This window comes from Melampsora larici-populina (genome assembly GCF_000204055.1).
Source record: "Melampsora larici-populina 98AG31 unplaced genomic scaffold MELLAscaffold_52, whole genome shotgun sequence".
Taxonomy (NCBI): domain Eukaryota; kingdom Fungi; phylum Basidiomycota; class Pucciniomycetes; order Pucciniales; family Melampsoraceae; genus Melampsora; species Melampsora laricis-populina.
Genome location: NW_006768816.1, coordinates 115,846 through 132,449, shown reverse-complemented (window position 1 = coordinate 132,449; position 16,604 = coordinate 115,846). Strand labels below are relative to the sequence as shown.

Here is a 16,604-nt window from a genome sequence, read left to right as displayed (position 1 = left end):
TGGTTCAATCTCCGTGAACCACTGGCTGGCGTACCAGTTTTCATCATGTCAGATTGTCAGTTTGATCCACGACATCACGCCAAGGGATTTTTGGGGGAGATATTTGCCTGCTTCACTCACTGGAGCTACGAATATCATGGCAGACATGCTCTGATCTGTGGCTTCCGTGGTATTGGTGAAGTCATCACTGATCTTACAATCATGGACAATGAGTACGTCTTTCCTACCTGTCTGTCGCATTCACAGAAACCGATTATTCGTTGGATTTCATATGTAGACGTCCTTGGTTTCTCCACAATACGTTTACTGGGGGATTGCAGAGCTTTGCCTTGAAACATCAGTGTTCGAGCGTATGTGATGCAATTGGCTTGACCAAACCGCCACCGTTCTATCCATTGGATGCATGATCATCGATTTCCTTTGGAGTATGACGGATTCCCAACACAATGTCCCCATGCCCTTCAATTCAAATCTTTTCCCCTTGTATGTCCCCTGCATGTATGAGGTTTTGGTTAGTCTTGTTTGGAGATTGTGTCCTACGGTTCGGTGACACTTGTATCTAGCCACGTAGTGTAGACTGAAATAACCAAGAAAATCTATCATGACGCACATGTCCTTGACATACACCCTTCGAGAGAATATCCTGATTCAAACACAAGCATTTAGTTTCTCTAATTGCGTATTAGAGAATGGTTCCACAGGAAGGTTTCTTAAAACCTCTTAATGGTTGGTGTGTATATAGGTACATGATCATGATTATGTTGGCCATAATCAAGTGAATTCATGCTGCTGCTGCCGGAGAAGTATAGGGAAGGTCAGATCATAAATATAAACATTTGGTTCCGATAGGAGGGGAGGTTTCCAAAGGGGAAGGTAAAAGATCCGTTCAATTTTTTTCAATGGATATATTATATAATATCCATTGAAATGGTCAACATTCGAACTTGCAAATGAATAATCAAAGGGTCTGCAAAAATTCCAACAAATATATAATGTTATAGCATACATGTTCTCCATGACCTCTTTTATAATGAAACCCTCATAGTTCTCCCGTGTTTTTAGCTAGATACATCACATCCTATCTTTGACCTCTTGTATATTCCAAGCTAAAAGAATATACATTCTACATCATCTCCCGTACTTTTAGATACATAGATATTCCCACGAAGATGTCATTAGGTTGAAGGATACTACAAGATTCAACGTACAGTAACAGGCAAACTAGACGTCACATCAAAAGAATTAACGCAAAGGGCTTCAACAAATCGAGGGAGGGGGCAATGTCGATTGCTCTCAATTTTAAATCATTAGCAGTGTAGGCAGCAATGAACTCACCTCAAAACCATCATCCAAAGGATACATTAAAATTTTTGTATACCAATATACTCCAACGTTGGCCGGGCAGCCAAGGCATCACTCAGCCATATGTTGCGAAATTCAACCATTTCTTCCAAAAAAAATTCATACCGTGTGGCTTGCGTGTTGCGACACATGGATGCAAATCCTCCGTACCAAATGTTACTCAGCTCACCGGCTGAGGCGTTGAAGATCCAAGAACCATTCTGTTACAAGTCGGGGAATTTTTTCGGGTCAGTGTACATTTGACAAAAGCTATTGCTCTCTTTATGAGAGCGATGATGGAAGGGGTCCACCGGAATGACAGTGTTTTCGAAGGGAGTCGGATCCTTGTCTCCATTATGTATCACTCGTAACAGGTTGCAGGCATTGTCGTAGAAGATCACTTCCGGGAGACCATCGGGGAACGCTTCAACAAGATAGTCCTTTCAGCCAGGCAGTACATATGTCAGTGTTCAGTATAACCGTTCCAAGAAAGGAGCACGTGAAAATAAAGGCAACTAACTCTCAGGGCACTTGGTGCTTCTGCGTTGTAGAAAGTACACCAAGACAATATGATACCGCACGCACCAACGATCAGTTGGTCATTATGCGTTCGGGAGCGGCTCAACACCGGAGTACCTTTGGGCTTAGCGGCGCCCCCGTCACAAGCAGCCTCGTGTTCTCGATCGGCCTCGTTGGCTTGGTGGAGGGCGTCAAAATCAATGAGTTCCGCGGTGTCAGGATGCAGGTGGACCGAAGGGTCCGAGGGAAGGTGAGATCCAGGGCGGTTGAGCATGGATTTGAGCGAGAAATTCTTCTTTTTTAACGCTTGAAAGGCCGTTAGAGCTTCCTTGTGTTTTTGGCTTTTGCATGTTTCCGATCCAGGTTCAGCAAGTTTGGTGCAAGGTTGCGCCACGCACCATCCTTTCAAAGTTTCTTCATGTTCGGCACAAAATCGAGAAGTTACTTTTGGTAACGCATTCAGGCACGGGCCATCAGGAGGAGGAGCCCCGGCGCGATGAGCAAGCGCTTGGAGCTGGGCCGACGATGCAGTGCACCGCCAATGGCCTATCGTAAGGCCGTCGGTGACCACCTCTCGGATGACTGAGGTGATGAGGTAAGCAAAACGTGACACAGCCATGAGTAAATTCATCCTTAGATCATTTGATTCCGCATGCTTACTTTTTACTGTTTCTTTGCCTTCATGCTCAATCGGATACGTTCGCACACACAACGAACAAAAATGATCACGGTGTAGAGCTCCATTATTCGCAATATAATGGAGCTCTCTAATCATCGCGGGTAGTAAACGGTCGGTGTTGTCTCCATGGGCACTGACGTGCAGCACGTATCCACGTCGCTCACATCTTTGCAGCAGGCTGAATATGTCGACCCCGTCGCGCGCGACTTCTTGCGAGAGCTTAGGACAGATTAGGCAGTTGCCTGAGTGAGTTGGGACTTGCTTGCCCTTGAAATTGGTAGCGTTGTATAAGTTGACGAGATTGAAATTGGATATGCTGAGGAAAATGTAAAGGTGATTGTCAGCCCGGGTCTTCCTGCAAGATCTTATGCATGGAGACTGACTGCGCTAACATCTGCAATTGCCGGAAGGACATTGCTAGACGGTAGGTCATGCCAAAGTGGCAGTGTACCTGGTAGTGATCCGGGTGGGCTCCCTGGGCTTTGGTGTAGTATACACGTGTTTCGTCTGTGGTGTAATACGACGGTCGGTAGGTGGCACGACAATCTGCAAGTTTTTAGTTGTCAGTGGTGGCGTGGTCAAGGTAAACAGGTTTTCATCATTTGCAGGTATGCTAACGTACCTAAACAAGAGCAGGTATAGAACTCGGCGGAGTGGATACCGTCAAGGTCGTACACATAGCCAAGCCTTCGAGGGCGAATCTCAAGTGGTCGTCCGGAGGGTTGGTCGCAAACTAGGCAGATTGAAGTAGGTGGAGTGAGATACACTTCGTGAATCTTCGTTGGAAGTTTAACCTCCAGGCCATGCAAGCGTATGAGATTGGCAGGGTTAATGTGCGCGAACGGGACCGATGGAAACGTAAGATTCCAGATAGCTTCGTACTCGTCCATGTCCAGGTCAAGTTGCAAGGCGAGGGACAGGAACGGTAGGACCCTGGTGTCAGCTGAGGTAAAATTCAACGCATGATCAGCCCGGTGGTATACCTCACTGGCGAGGTTGACAAATTTGACAAGGTTGGCGAGCGTGAGATGGCGTGCAAGTTGCGGATGTTCTGCTTCTAGACGAGAGGTGAATTCGGTGACGAGCATGTCTCCACAAGACCAACTGTAACAGTGAAAGGGATAGAGCAAGATAGAGCGAATAACACGTCCGTCAGTCAGCACATCTTCAGTTGGAGATGAACGAATGGGAAAGAGGCTGACTAGTGCGGAAGTCGAAGGGGTTGACCATTAAAGGTGATGATGGTGTTTCTGGTTGCAGCAATCGGGGGGTAGACGAGGCTGTACACAAGCGGGGTACGACCATACGACCGCCGACCGGATGTCGGTATAGAACCATAAACAGTACAAAAGTGGGAGCAGAGGGTCCCGCAGCCGATCACGTGCGAGGCGCGATGTCACGTCTGTGGTTGCAAATGTTTCTGAATACAAGCATAACTGTAGGGCTGTATGATGCTTTTACAAACATTTATCGGGTGTCTTGTGATAGTTATCACAAGACATACGAAATCTCGATCTACCCGTTGGTTTCAAGCTTCGCTGATGCGAAAATCTCAGTGGTGGAATTATCATTATACAGTCAAACCGGAAAAGCTTGACCGATTTTGCCCGCAAAACTCGAGCAAATTGGCAGGGAATTGGTGGCAAGCTTTTCCGGTTTGACTGTATTACCACCGCCGAACCCGTAACTAGCCTACTCAACCTTAGCCAATTGAGGAGTGGGCTAAGTGTGTTCTTTGTTACATTATGTGGGCGCATCCAGCCTGACGTTTCAGAATGTGCTTATTGGGTCGCTGAAGAACTGGAGAGATCTGGAAAAAGTACCTTAGGCTTGATGGTTTCGTTCAAGTGCGATGCCACAAGCATATCACACCTTAAATAGCCTCTTCAATTGACTGAGGCCAAGTACAAGAAAGTACGGAGGTTACAACACGGCAAAAATAATCGAACAAAGTATGATGCAAAATTGTACATAAATCTCGTTATCGCAAGCGTAGAATCTCAATCCTTTTGAACGTTTACCAGAACAGATACAAGATTTTTGTTGGGGGCAAAACCATTCTACAAAAGGCCAGAGTCATCATGATGAGTCCAAACAACTGTGATTCTTTCATGGCGGGTTTCCAAAAGTGGATAAATAGTCACTCACTGTATCTACGTAGTACTGCGAAAGGGTCAATCGGTAACTAAAATCGGATGAGCACCGGAAGACAAAGATCATGAGCTAAAAACGACAGGGAACAGTCAAGTAATATGTTAAAGGCTTCACGTCTTGTCAAATCCATCCAAAAATTTGTCTGCAGCGGGTAAAGTGACATCCCAGTAATAAGTTTGCTCGTCCTCCTTGTATGTTGCACCGGTATCCTCAGGGCCAAGGCTTGCTACAAGTGGGCGACCCAGGGAGATGAGATCCTTTTCTAAGCCGTTGAGTCCAAGCTGCCAAGCGATCTGTGAGACGGATGGAGACGTAGCTATTGCAATCCCAAGCCATTGGAGAGCTCAGTATGATTATCAGTCGGCGGTCAACTCACTCAATATTTTAAGTACACTGACATTGAAATTTCAACTGTAGGGTGACTTTTTGTCCAGGTTTGACTACTGTGCCTGCAGCAGGAGATACAAATGTCAAGTTCTGCCCGAGAACTGATGTTGCAAGGACAAGCATTAATCCAGCAGTTAAGAACTTATAAGATTGCATCTTTGGAAGTTTGTTGATAGTATGAAAGGACCTATGAGTGATAGGTTATGGGTAAATTGACAGTTGAGATACACCGGATTATCATATATCTGGACTGAAATTTGAGCGTCAAATATATGTGGTTCGAAGACGTTGGAGGGGTAAATGAATCATTGCTTGAGGCAGTGTCAGAGGTTTCTAAAGCTCAGCATGGACAGATGAAAGGAGCACAATAGATCTTCGAGTCCAGTGCTTTGCGACCGTTCATCCATTTACCGATCGGTGATGGCTGACATGATCCACTTCGACCGCGAAGTCTGCGTTGGCGCCGGCAAATACGGAGATAGGATCCTTGCTGCGCAGACAGGCACAGCCCACTTGAATCTTACGATGTTGTTAGATATGTATCTGTGACTACAAACTGATCAAAGTCCATTTTCATCAGTTTAAAGTTTGATAAGTTTCACTACAAGAAAGATAATATTTTCTGGGCAGAAAATTAAATTATCGATACACAAAAATATTGAGAGGCCAGGAGGAGAGCAAAAAAAGAAAAAAAAATGCATCTTGTTCCCCGCGTTGAGAACTTCACTCTGCATATTTTTCCGTATTTTTACAGTCCATATTGATAAGTGTACTAACAATAAACCTCCACAATCATCCAATTACAACCTGTAACAAGCACTGAAATTTGGCTCATTAGTGTTTAGAGAAACTTTTGATTTCTGAAAATACTCATAACTTTTTCAATTCCGGTCCAAAACGCTCGATTTTGGGTGCATTGGTAAGCTGGAATTGTCCTCCAAATAGCTCATAATAGGACCACACAGCATGCTGGTCTGCTAAAAAAGATATCACCTTTTTTATACCTTTGTACATACAGATCCATAGAATGATTGGCATACTAGCTACATAGTTCTTGATCTTATGAAAGTTTGAGAGAAAGAGTTCAGCTTTCTAATGCACTTAAAATCGAGTGTTTTGATGCAGATTTGACAAAGTTATAGGTGTTTTCAGGTATCAAAAGTTTCTCTAAACACCAATGAGCCAAATTTCAGTGCTTGTTACAGGTTGTAATTGGATGATTATGAAGGTTTATTGTTAGTACACTAATCAATACGGACTGTAAAAATATGGAAAAATATGGAGAGTGAAGCTCTCACCGCAGGGAACAAGATGCATATTTTTATTTATTTTTTGCCCTTCTCCTGGCCTCTCAATATTTTTGTGTATCAATAATTTAATTTTCTGCCCAGAAAATATTATATTTTGTGTAGTGTTTGTTCTGCAACTGAAATCTGGGCATCAATTTTTTTCTGGTTCAAAGGCATTTGATCAGGGGTAAATGAATCATTGTTTGAGGCAGTTTCAGAGTTTTCTAAAGCGCGGCGTGAACAGATGAAAGGAAGATGAGAAATCGTCTCCAGGGCTTCGCGACCATTCATTCATTTACCGATCAGTGATGGCTGCCATGATCCACTTGACCACAAAGTCTGCGGCGGCGCCGGCAGATATGGAGATAGATTTTTTGATGCGCAGATAGGCACATCCCACTGGAATTTTATTCACTGGTGTATTGTAATGGCGATCCTCTGCAAGAAGAGTCAGTTTTATTTCGAAAGTTCTGATATTTTTCAGGGATAGACAGCGCAAACAAATTGATCTATTTGTGCTCATAACCAAGTCCAACGCAAATTCTCCTCGCGCATCTTTCCCCAAACTACTCAAGTCTTCATCACAGTTTTTGAATTCATCATCATACTACCCAAGTCTTCATCACAGTTTTTAAATCCATCATCATAGACATAGTGCACGATAACTCTCTCTGCAGGACAGGATGAATCTTTGCAATGTGTTTTTTGCTGTGGCGTTTAGCTCTTTATTACCATCGGTACTGTCTCAAAGATTGACCATCACTTCTCCTGAGCCCAATGCGGTTGTGACACCGGGCGCTGCTACGGATATAGTACTTCACTTGACATGTGAGGCTCAGTACTTATAAATTCTAGTGGAAAAGCGCACCTGATCCGATTACTGGCCTGCTCTCTTTTGAACAGCCACCACCTCCTCCGTAAAGCAAGTCGCATGCACCCTTGGCCTGCGACCCGTAGGCGGCGGCAAGGCCCTCTATGTTTCCAACACAGCTTTCAATGCAAACGGACCAAAATTTGATGAGCAAAAGCTTACCTATACTTGGACAGTGACTTTACCAAGTGCCGACAAGTTCGGAGAGGGGATAGGCCAGAGGTGCGTGATGAACTCTACCCAGATTAACTTTTTCGAGTTCACTCGTATGACCCTAACCTGACCACAATGTTCTTGAGACTCTTAGTTACAATTTAACACTCTCGCAATATTACTTGATCAGTGTAAGTCCTTCAGTGTATGGAATCACCAATCAAATTAAGAACTGGCTGACACTCGTTTGACACGATTTTACATTATCGGGATTGCTTGGATTTTAAATTACAGGCTACCAGCACTCCAGTACTCTCCGAGTTTTCTAGTCTTGTTACTGTTAAATAAGATCTTGTAATGTCCTCGGATCTTGTTACCTGGTTTGCTGTTTGTATCTTACAAAAGGCAGGCCTTTGGCTAAATTCAGCCATCCTGACCGTCTTGATACCCAAGCAAGATCTTTTGCAGCGAAACCTAGTTGAATACATTACATTCCACAGCGAGGTTGTCTACAGGAAGGAAGGGAAACCTCAAAAACTGATGATCCTGATTTGATCTGTTTTGTTTGAACCCACTCATGGCATCAGTGGAGTTGCGGAATTTTGGGGCAAACAAAATTATGCATAAATCATCCATTCCAATGATCCAAGATCTTCATAAAGATTAAATACTGGAGCTCATATTCACCTTGGACGTGATTGAGTCATCTGAACTTAGTGGAAATCAGGAAAGTAAGACGGACTTGTCTGAGCATCTGTAAATGTTTGGAGCCTTCTCTAAGACTTTGGCATTTGCATGTGTTTTATGAGCTAATCCTGATATAGGATTTATATCATACTTGTCTATGCTAACTTGAGCATCTGGTGAGTCACAGATGCTCTCTACTCACCATTATCCCAATGTAGTTGATTTCAGAAATCTCATAAACTTCTCCCACAAACCTCAATCAAAGTGGTGTGAAATTCTTTCCAAGTGTTGTGTGATCAACTGTATCCCATCTTTATTGCTGGCCATGCATATCTACTGCTGTACTAATCATTTCTGGATTTCATTCTGCTTAGTATTTCTTGGTCCTGACCTTAACATATATGGTCATGTTGAGAATCATTCAATAAACTCTCACAAAATAACCTCTCTTGGTGAGATTGACAATGTAATGGGGAAATGTACACTAGTTTAGTTAGTGTCAATGCATAAATATATGTATTCCATACCTCAATTTGTCACAGGCACATGTATAAACTTGTATCATTGTTTCCTAAAAGATACATCATTTCATGTTACTAGGCTCACTAAAACTAAGCTTTTTCTCTGAAATCCAACAGACCCAGATCACCCAGAATCCAACATACATGGAATCAAGTCTCACACAAGATCCATGAGGGAGAAAATCTTGCAGTATTCTTGTTTTCAGATTGAGTATGTTATTCCATCATGAATAGAAGCTTGCTGTGTTCATCGGAAATGATTAGGATTTTCAAGTTTTACACAAACTCCCATTCTCCCATTGATGGTATGACTTATCTGTTTTCAGCTCTTTCAGTGTTTTGGAAGGAGATTGGACACATCAAGACAATGCCCACCCAAATGGAGAATTTGCATGTAAGAACTTGATTTCAAAATTTTGATCTGTCTGGTTTATCTTTGAGTTCAATAAAATATAACTCCAAGCCTGAAATAGGGTTTTTAAACCAAGGATTTGGAGAGGATATCTTGCAATGTCTTTGTGTTTCCAGAGTGCATTGAACAGTCTATGGGGATCTTCCCAATTTGTGGCCATTCTGTCCTCATTGGAACTTCTCACTTTGAAGAGAGTGTGAAGATCTTGATCAAACTTGAAATCTCTCCACCTTGAAAATATCCCTTTCAGGAAGTCCCATGCACTTGCAAGAAGTATCTGTAGTGTATGATCCTGGACATCTTTGCTGTAAAGTGCTCTCACTAGACCCATGAAAGCCACGGTCAATCTATATTGAGCCATACTGACAGCCTTGACAATGTTTTGAACGTTTCCCTGATGTTGATCAGAACTTGATAGATGCTTGGTTCTACTCCTGATGTGCTTGCCAGCAGCCGAGGTATCACAATCATATACACTCTTGTAAGAGCTCAATAGATGTTCAATCAATGACACAAAGAAGATGTGAACATCTTGACACATATCAAATCCTACAGGTGAATGAAATTGTGCACATTGAGAAAATCTCAGGCAGATTTGATGACCTGTTTTGACTGCTTGGGGTTCATTTGATGATACCCCATTATCTCTGGAGAGTTTTACTCCAGAAAACACAAGGTTCCCTATGCCTGCTCTTGAATAAAATCCACCATGAATATACTTCACATGTAAGTTGCGGAATGTCTGAATCTCTGAATAAGAGTGCCCAAGTGCCTGTCTCCCTAGTTTCAAAACCGTTTGGTGTTGATTCCATTTGTCTATCAAGACTCTAAAGAATTTGAATTGGATATTTGTAAATTGTGTAAGGCTGCTCAGGTATTCAAATGATGAGAGGGGTCTCTTCCCATTTCCTCTTACATAGAACCCTTCCCAGCTTGCTGTCACTCCAAGCTTTTTATGTGGGATGTGTGGATCTTTGGTTATCTGCAGGTTTTGAATACTTTCCAAGCCATTTCTAGTCAGATCCAAGTCTCTCCATGTTTCAAATTCATCTTTGATGAATCTCCACCCCTCTTGCATCATAATACCCAGGGACGATTGATCAACTGTCTTGGCTGCAAATATCTGCATCAGGCCAAAGAAACACATTGTAATTTCAAGGTGAGCTAATCTCATTGCATGTTCAACTGCCTTAACCACAGAATTTTCAGAGGAGTTGTTTTTGATCATATCACTCTTCAGTTCCTCAAACCAAATAGTGGTACTAATACACAAACTTGGTGAGTTGTTCACATAGAATGCACCTATGTTTTGTAGCATGACTAGTGCTTCCTTTGATTGACGTTGTGTATGGGTGAATGGTCTTGATATTTCTTTCACAGCAGGTTCAATTGAAGCAACAAAAGGGTTTTTATGAGGATGCTCTTGTACACCACAATTATAATATCTTCTGGATGATGAAAATCTCTGTAACTTTGGCCCTCTGCATTTTGTAGGAGTATTGTTTTTGAGATGACCACAAGCTCCTGCTTCTGAATCCTCCCCTGAAGAAAAAAGTCTTGCATTGAAGGAAGTAGCGATGGGCCTTAAATTTTCTTGACTGTGAAGAAAGTGTTGGGTCTCTATGCTTTCAGACACCTTCCTTTTTCCCTTTGCAGATGCTTCTGGTATGAGACTTTTCTCTACCACAAATGGAATATTGCAGAAATCTTGTGGTAAATTTTCAGACCCCTGGATGTAATTTTGAACAGAATTTGGAGAAATGTGATTGTTAACCACATGTAAAGGCTGTTGGATTAAATCTCTATATGATTGTCCAAAAATTGGACCCTGGGATTGGCTTGGAAAGGAATGAGGAAACCTCTGCATGTTTTGTAAGTTTGATAACACACCTTCCCCGGGTAGTTCAATGTTCTGGTGGTGATTACTTTCAAACTTTCCTTGAGAGTAAATGTTTTCTTGAGGTGGATTCAAGATATTATATTGGTCCATGTTTGAAAACAGATCTTTGTAGGGCACATTTTGATCTTCCGGAACACTGCTAAAGTCCCCGTAAGAGTTGAGTATATCAGATGTGGATAGATCAGGCTGTGATGGGGGTCCCAGATAGCTATGAGCATTCCAATATTCATCATGAAGATTACACAAGCTGTCTGTTGGAGATTTCAGGTAGGTGGGGGATTCTTCTGCAATGAGATACCCAGCTTCCAAATCCCATGAGGCAACCATAGGGTTTACTTCAAAGATCTGGTCTTTTGAACTTTGAAGACCAGTAACTATAGCACCATGCTGCTCTGGTGGGTTGAATGCACTGTGGGATGTTTTTGATGTAATCACTGTTTCTCTTTCTGGTATCAAAGGGCTGGCCAAGTGAGGTCCTTCTTTCTGATTGGATGGTGCTTGCCAAAGAATACCATGGGTCAAGTATTTGTTTCCTTCATCTTGGATGCTATCATGAAATTGAGATAATTCTGGACTGTTTGGTGTAGAAAAAGGACACAGATTTTCTTCTTCATGTATATTGTTGTCAAACCATATGTTACCTTCTGCAAAGTTTTGTATGATACTTGTGGCAGTGAGCTTGTTTTGAAGTGCTGAGCTCAATGGAAACAATTGTGAATGCATGAGAATTTGCCAAAATTGGCCATGCCTCATGATTTTCAAAATCCAGTGAGCCATTGCCTGCATCATGATTTAGTACAGATTGGCTTTGGGGAGTTTGTCAACATTGCACTCTCTGAGCACATTTTCTTCTTACTGCTCTTGAAGGAAAACCTTATGTTATGTCTATCTGGATCTCTTTTTACATGACCTCAAACATGCACAAACATTGACAAGTAAGATTGTTTTGAAGTCTTATCAATACAAGTGAAATTCAAATTTAAATTGCAATTACACTTGGTCTTACACATGTGGCAAGTTTGATAATGTTGAATTCAAAAAGTCTTATGATACACATCCACACTCAAGGGAACTAGATATATCAATGTACTGGAATATTTGGAACACACCTGCATATGAATAATAGGCTGTCATCTTTTTATGTTCATTCTTTTTTTCATTGATTACCATACAAGATACTCCTCTCATAGACCTCTTCTAACCTGTTTGATTGACTTCAATTCACTTATCAAACAATTTTACAATAAAGCTATCAGTCTAATGATAGTTGCCTTACATCTTGAAAAAATATAATGTCCTTTTGTTGTGAAAACCTAACAAGTGTTCTTTTTCCACCACGTCATTTTGATTTCTTTCAAAATTGCCACAAGTCAAATTTTGGTTGAAAGACTACTTAAATATTTTATCCTTGCATTTGAATCCTCCTTTGCTTCCTTCTCATTTTGCATAACTTCTCATGATTTTATAGTAGCAGTAGTTTATGTGAGGCCAGAAACCCAATTGTAATAATTTAATGACCAATCTGCATCCAATTTTCAACTTTTGATATTCTGCTTCATAGATTCCATCACGGAAGAAATCACATACATCCCCCATGGCACAGTGTACATAGCTTGTTTTGATCTCTAAAACAAGGTCCCCTTGTGGATTGATAGGACACTTATTTTGTTTGGACATGTGTCTTAAACAAATATTCAAACACTAACCTTTCTGATCCTCTCTCTTGTGAGTGACAAAGTCTACTCAGCCCATAGGACTAGATTTCAATGAACACTATTTCAAACACAAAACACTACTTCCTCTTCTCTTTTGGTCACACACACAATATCTTTCTGTGAAACACACTCTAATGTTTCCATAGATTTATTCTTTGTTTCTTGGATCTGTTTCAATGTCTTGAATTTTAGTTGCAATCCTTTGGCTTATATGAAGCCTAAAATATCATCTACTTCACCTCTTCCTTTGAAGTCTTTCAGTGCTTCCGTTTCACCAACATAGAATCATTCCATATTTGCAGTGAAATGATTAGTTTTGTAGGATCATGGTTGTACCAAGAAACCACGCATGTCACTTGTGAGGCCAATGTACTATGGATGTGTTCCTGTCATCAACTCTCATTTGTGATGAACAGAAGTTCAAATAGGTGATGATCATGATCCTCAGGACATTCATTACATCAACAGTGGCAAAACTCTTAAAATCTGAATACAAAGAATCATACATCTTCAGGTTTTATGAAAGAAATAAGATAATAACAAAAAAATGCTTTAAAGTTCAAAAAACTATCAATACAATTGAAACTTTCTAAAAAATGCTTTGATTTAATACTTTCACAACAAGCTTTCACCTAAAGCTGACCTTACTAAACTTTGACCAACAGCAAGAGTAGCTTCAACATCATCTTTAGATTTTAAATTGGGATTAACTTCCATCAAATCTAATGAAACCAAACAGCCAGTTTCAAAAATCCTTTCACAAATATAATGACCTTCTCTAAAAGTAAGACCACCTCTGACAGGTGTACCAGTTGAAGGTGCTACTGTTGGATCTAATGCATCCACATCGAATGAAAGATGTATAGGTCTTTTCAAACCTGGATTCACTGCTTCCAAAGCCTAGAAAAAGGAGAGAAATCAGTTTATCTGAGCAACAATTGGATTATTTTGATATGAAATTGAGAACCCAACCATTTCTACTACTTTTCCAATCCCATATCGATCCACTTGATGCATAGAATAACAAAGAATCGAATGCTCTTTTAAAATCTTCCTTTCACCTTCATCTACATCTCTTAATCCGATATAAACTAATCGATTTGGTTCTAGAATCGGTTTAATCCATTGAAATGGTTCTATATCTTTTCCTGCTTTGATTGATGATAATAAAAATGAAATTGGACAGCCATGTAAATTGCCTGATTCAGTTGAATCTGGTGTATTTATATCCTGTTTTTTAAGTTAAGATTGAAGGATGGGGATTGTATTAGTGAACACACGAGGTTATGAAGTAAGAAAAGATTTCTCGTACGGCATGAGCATCGACCCAAATCAAACAAGCATCAGGATACTATGTATTAAAAAACAAGCCAATCAGTCTTCAAAGGAATGAATCGCATTATCAAGTGTGAATTCAAACTCACCGCTTCTAAAGTTCCACTAACAGTTCCAATAGCCAAAGAATGATCCCCACCAATGGTAAGAATCAATTTCCCAGCCTTAGTGTGTTTACCAATCAATTTCGTTAATTCTTGATTAGTGAAAGAAACCGTTTTAGGATTTTTTAAGATTCCAATCGGTGGATCATCTTCTGCTTCGATTTGAACTGGAACCAATTCATCTACAAATGTTGTATAACCTAATGATTCGATTCCTTTTAGTAAACCAGCTTCGAGTAACTGTTTCGGTCCTTCATCTACTCCCGCTTTTGGCTGATTTGTAAAAACCGTTTCGAAGTCATCAATAGGTGATGATATTCATGAGTTGATGGATCAAGATTTCAAACTCAACTTGTCCACCGCTCTGCATTATGTAAAGAATCAATCAGTTCATCTATCAGATCAGTGTGTATATGCTAACTGACTAAGAATCAAAACATCGACTTACAAAAGGACATGGGATGACTACAATTTCTTTTGAATCTTCCAGGAATCGATGATTAGTTCCAGATGGTGACATTTTGATTATGATGTTCTCTAATACTTGAATACTTTGATTTGTAAAACGGATACACAAAGATGACGATCGATGTCACGATGGATGGATGAAAGAATTGTCCTGAATTGTCCAAGAAGTTCGCATTAGATATAGGTAATTTTTGTTGGGTGGGTCAAAATGATGTCATTTTCAACTTGATCGGTTGTCAATCCAACAAGCAACATTTATGTATCAGTGCGAGACGAAGTGAATTGACAAACATACTCATACATAACATAGCATAGATGACTACGAGGTACCTTCAATAGTCCTCGATCTCTCTGTCTCTGGTTTATCGCTATGTAGCTAGGTCCATAACCCCGCCCACGACTTTGTGAGTGGTAACACCTGACACCATTTCTTCTGAATCGCATCCCTATGTTTCTGTGAAGTATTTATCATATCAATCATCTTGGACTTTGTGTCCATGTGATTTTCTTTCTCACATTCGATTCGCAGTCAAACACTGACAATCAAGTCAAAAAACGCCTCAAAAAGAGTCATCAAGGTCATTTGCCATACAATTATGTCCATTCATAGTCAGGTCAACTGTTCTCTAATATTACAATCATTCTCTTTAAAGCGAGCATTATCATATGGGCACATACATATATTACCTATATGTATAGCCCTTTGCATAATTGATGACTTTGAAGAAAAAAAAACCTCGAGTTTTTTTGGAAAGTGACCGAGTTTTGTCAAAAAGCTGCTGGGTTTTTCAAAAAGTCAGTGAGTTTTTTTTGGAAGCCTGGCCCAGTAATTTTAAATGAGAAAGAGCTTGCTCAGTTTTTGAAAAACTCGATGAGTTTTTGAAAAAAACTCGCAGGTTTTTTTTGAAAACTCAAGTGTTTTCTCTTTTTCCAAAGTCATCAATTCTGCAAAGGGCTGTACACATTCAAAGACCCAGGTGACCATTGAGCCAAGTCCATTTCGCGTCAAGGCACATACATCAAAGCGTATTGTGGGTCCAGAGTCAACAACTACAGCCATTGTAAGATCTATGAGCAGATTTTTGAAAAATTTTGTTGTTGCCAGAGTTAACTTCTGAAGTCAAAACCCTCAAAATCATGACACTCTCAGACTAACTCAATTGTTTTTGTGCTAGATCAACACCGCAATTGCTCCGCACAAAAGAGCGTGTGCGGCGCAATTTTGGCCTCTGCTACAGCCCCTACTCTGCTGAGCGCAGCCTGCGCACCGCACTCAGGGGCTGAATTTTCCTAAGCGCAGCAAACCGCTACGCACAGAGCCTGGACCCAAGTTGCTCCGCTCGTGAGCGGAGCAAAACCCTGTAACCAGAGGTACAGGGTTACATAGAGTTACCTGGAACTCTTCGCAAGGAATCCTCGACCATAACTCACTCAAACCTCCCAATACAAGCAAAGAAAATCAAATCAGGATACTTGATCACTTTCACTCTTGGCTTAAACTCACGCTCACACCCGGCGCCTTTTTCGTGGCCGTGGCCGTGGCCTGGGCCATGGCCTGGTGTGGTGTGGCCCAATGTGGCCTTCCCTTTTAACAACCTCAAATCCCCATTTTAAGCCCCTACTCCCTGCTTAAGGTGATCTTGAGGGGGGCTTCAACTGGATTTGATGCTCTGTGAAGGCCATGAAGGGCTCGGGGTGAGGGCCACAGTGTGGCCTAAGCCCTGGCCCTTGCCACGGCCCCTCCAGGGCGCCTCGTGGCTTCGTGGCACTGGGTGTGAGCGTGAACTTTAACTCTTCAAAATACTTTACTTACTATTCTTTGTGAGTTTGTATCATTTCCTAATCATCATTACTCATAAACTAACTGGCTTTCCTGATTCAAATCTCAATCTTGGATGGATTATTACTACTATGGATTGATAAGTGCATTATGTTGCTTTGGATGATATTATCTAAACAATTTAGAAATCTTGATTCGATTGAACTAATTTCATAAATGGTTTATCATCCTTTTTCTGATCTTCTTTAGTCACAGAACACTCCTTCAAATCAATCTTACTCAGCTTCAG

The 16,604-nt window shown here is 41.1% G+C and overlaps 6 protein-coding genes across 6 annotated transcripts; 2 read left to right on the top strand and 4 right to left on the bottom strand.

Annotated features, from left to right (window-relative positions):
• Positions 1–45: 45 nt before the first annotated feature.
• MELLADRAFT_92736 (uncharacterized protein) lies at positions 46–407 on the top strand (the record flags this gene model as incomplete). The annotated part of the gene is made up of 2 exons (XM_007415655.1): positions 46–212; positions 278–407. The coding sequence occupies 2 exons, from the start codon at positions 46–48 to the stop codon at positions 405–407; spliced, it is 297 nt and encodes a 98-aa protein (XP_007415717.1).
• Positions 408–1,565: 1,158 nt separating this feature from the next.
• Positions 1,566–3,877, bottom strand: MELLADRAFT_92735 (uncharacterized protein; the record flags this gene model as incomplete). Its single annotated transcript, XM_007415556.1, has 6 exons — positions 1,566–1,781; positions 1,862–2,442; positions 2,521–2,672; positions 2,923–3,085; positions 3,162–3,629; positions 3,742–3,877. 6 exons carry the CDS (start codon positions 3,875–3,877, stop codon positions 1,566–1,568), a joined length of 1,716 nt encoding a protein of 571 aa, XP_007415618.1.
• Positions 3,878–4,539: 662 nt separating this feature from the next.
• MELLADRAFT_123337 (uncharacterized protein) lies at positions 4,540–5,236 on the bottom strand (the record flags this gene model as incomplete). Its single annotated transcript, XM_007415555.1, has 4 exons — positions 4,540–4,599; positions 4,688–4,724; positions 4,808–5,009; positions 5,092–5,236. 4 exons carry the CDS (start codon positions 5,234–5,236, stop codon positions 4,540–4,542), a joined length of 444 nt encoding a protein of 147 aa, XP_007415617.1.
• A 1,816-nt stretch (positions 5,237–7,052) lies between these two features.
• On the top strand, positions 7,053–7,741 carry MELLADRAFT_67301 (uncharacterized protein; the record flags this gene model as incomplete). The annotated part of the gene is made up of 4 exons (XM_007415656.1): positions 7,053–7,197; positions 7,273–7,462; positions 7,548–7,584; positions 7,688–7,741. The coding sequence occupies 4 exons, from the start codon at positions 7,053–7,055 to the stop codon at positions 7,739–7,741; spliced, it is 426 nt and encodes a 141-aa protein (XP_007415718.1).
• Positions 7,742–8,960: 1,219 nt separating this feature from the next.
• MELLADRAFT_67300 (uncharacterized protein) lies at positions 8,961–11,702 on the bottom strand (the record flags this gene model as incomplete). The annotated part of the gene is made up of 1 exon (XM_007415554.1): positions 8,961–11,702. One exon carries the CDS (start codon positions 11,700–11,702, stop codon positions 8,961–8,963), a length of 2,742 nt encoding a protein of 913 aa, XP_007415616.1.
• A 1,456-nt stretch (positions 11,703–13,158) lies between these two features.
• MELLADRAFT_50202 (uncharacterized protein) lies at positions 13,159–14,788 on the bottom strand (the record flags this gene model as incomplete). Its single annotated transcript, XM_007415553.1, has 6 exons — positions 13,159–13,528; positions 13,601–13,858; positions 13,941–13,979; positions 14,053–14,340; positions 14,420–14,431; positions 14,516–14,788. The coding sequence occupies 6 exons, from the start codon at positions 14,585–14,587 to the stop codon at positions 13,244–13,246; spliced, it is 954 nt and encodes a 317-aa protein (XP_007415615.1).
• Between the last annotated feature and the right edge of the window lie 1,816 nt (positions 14,789–16,604).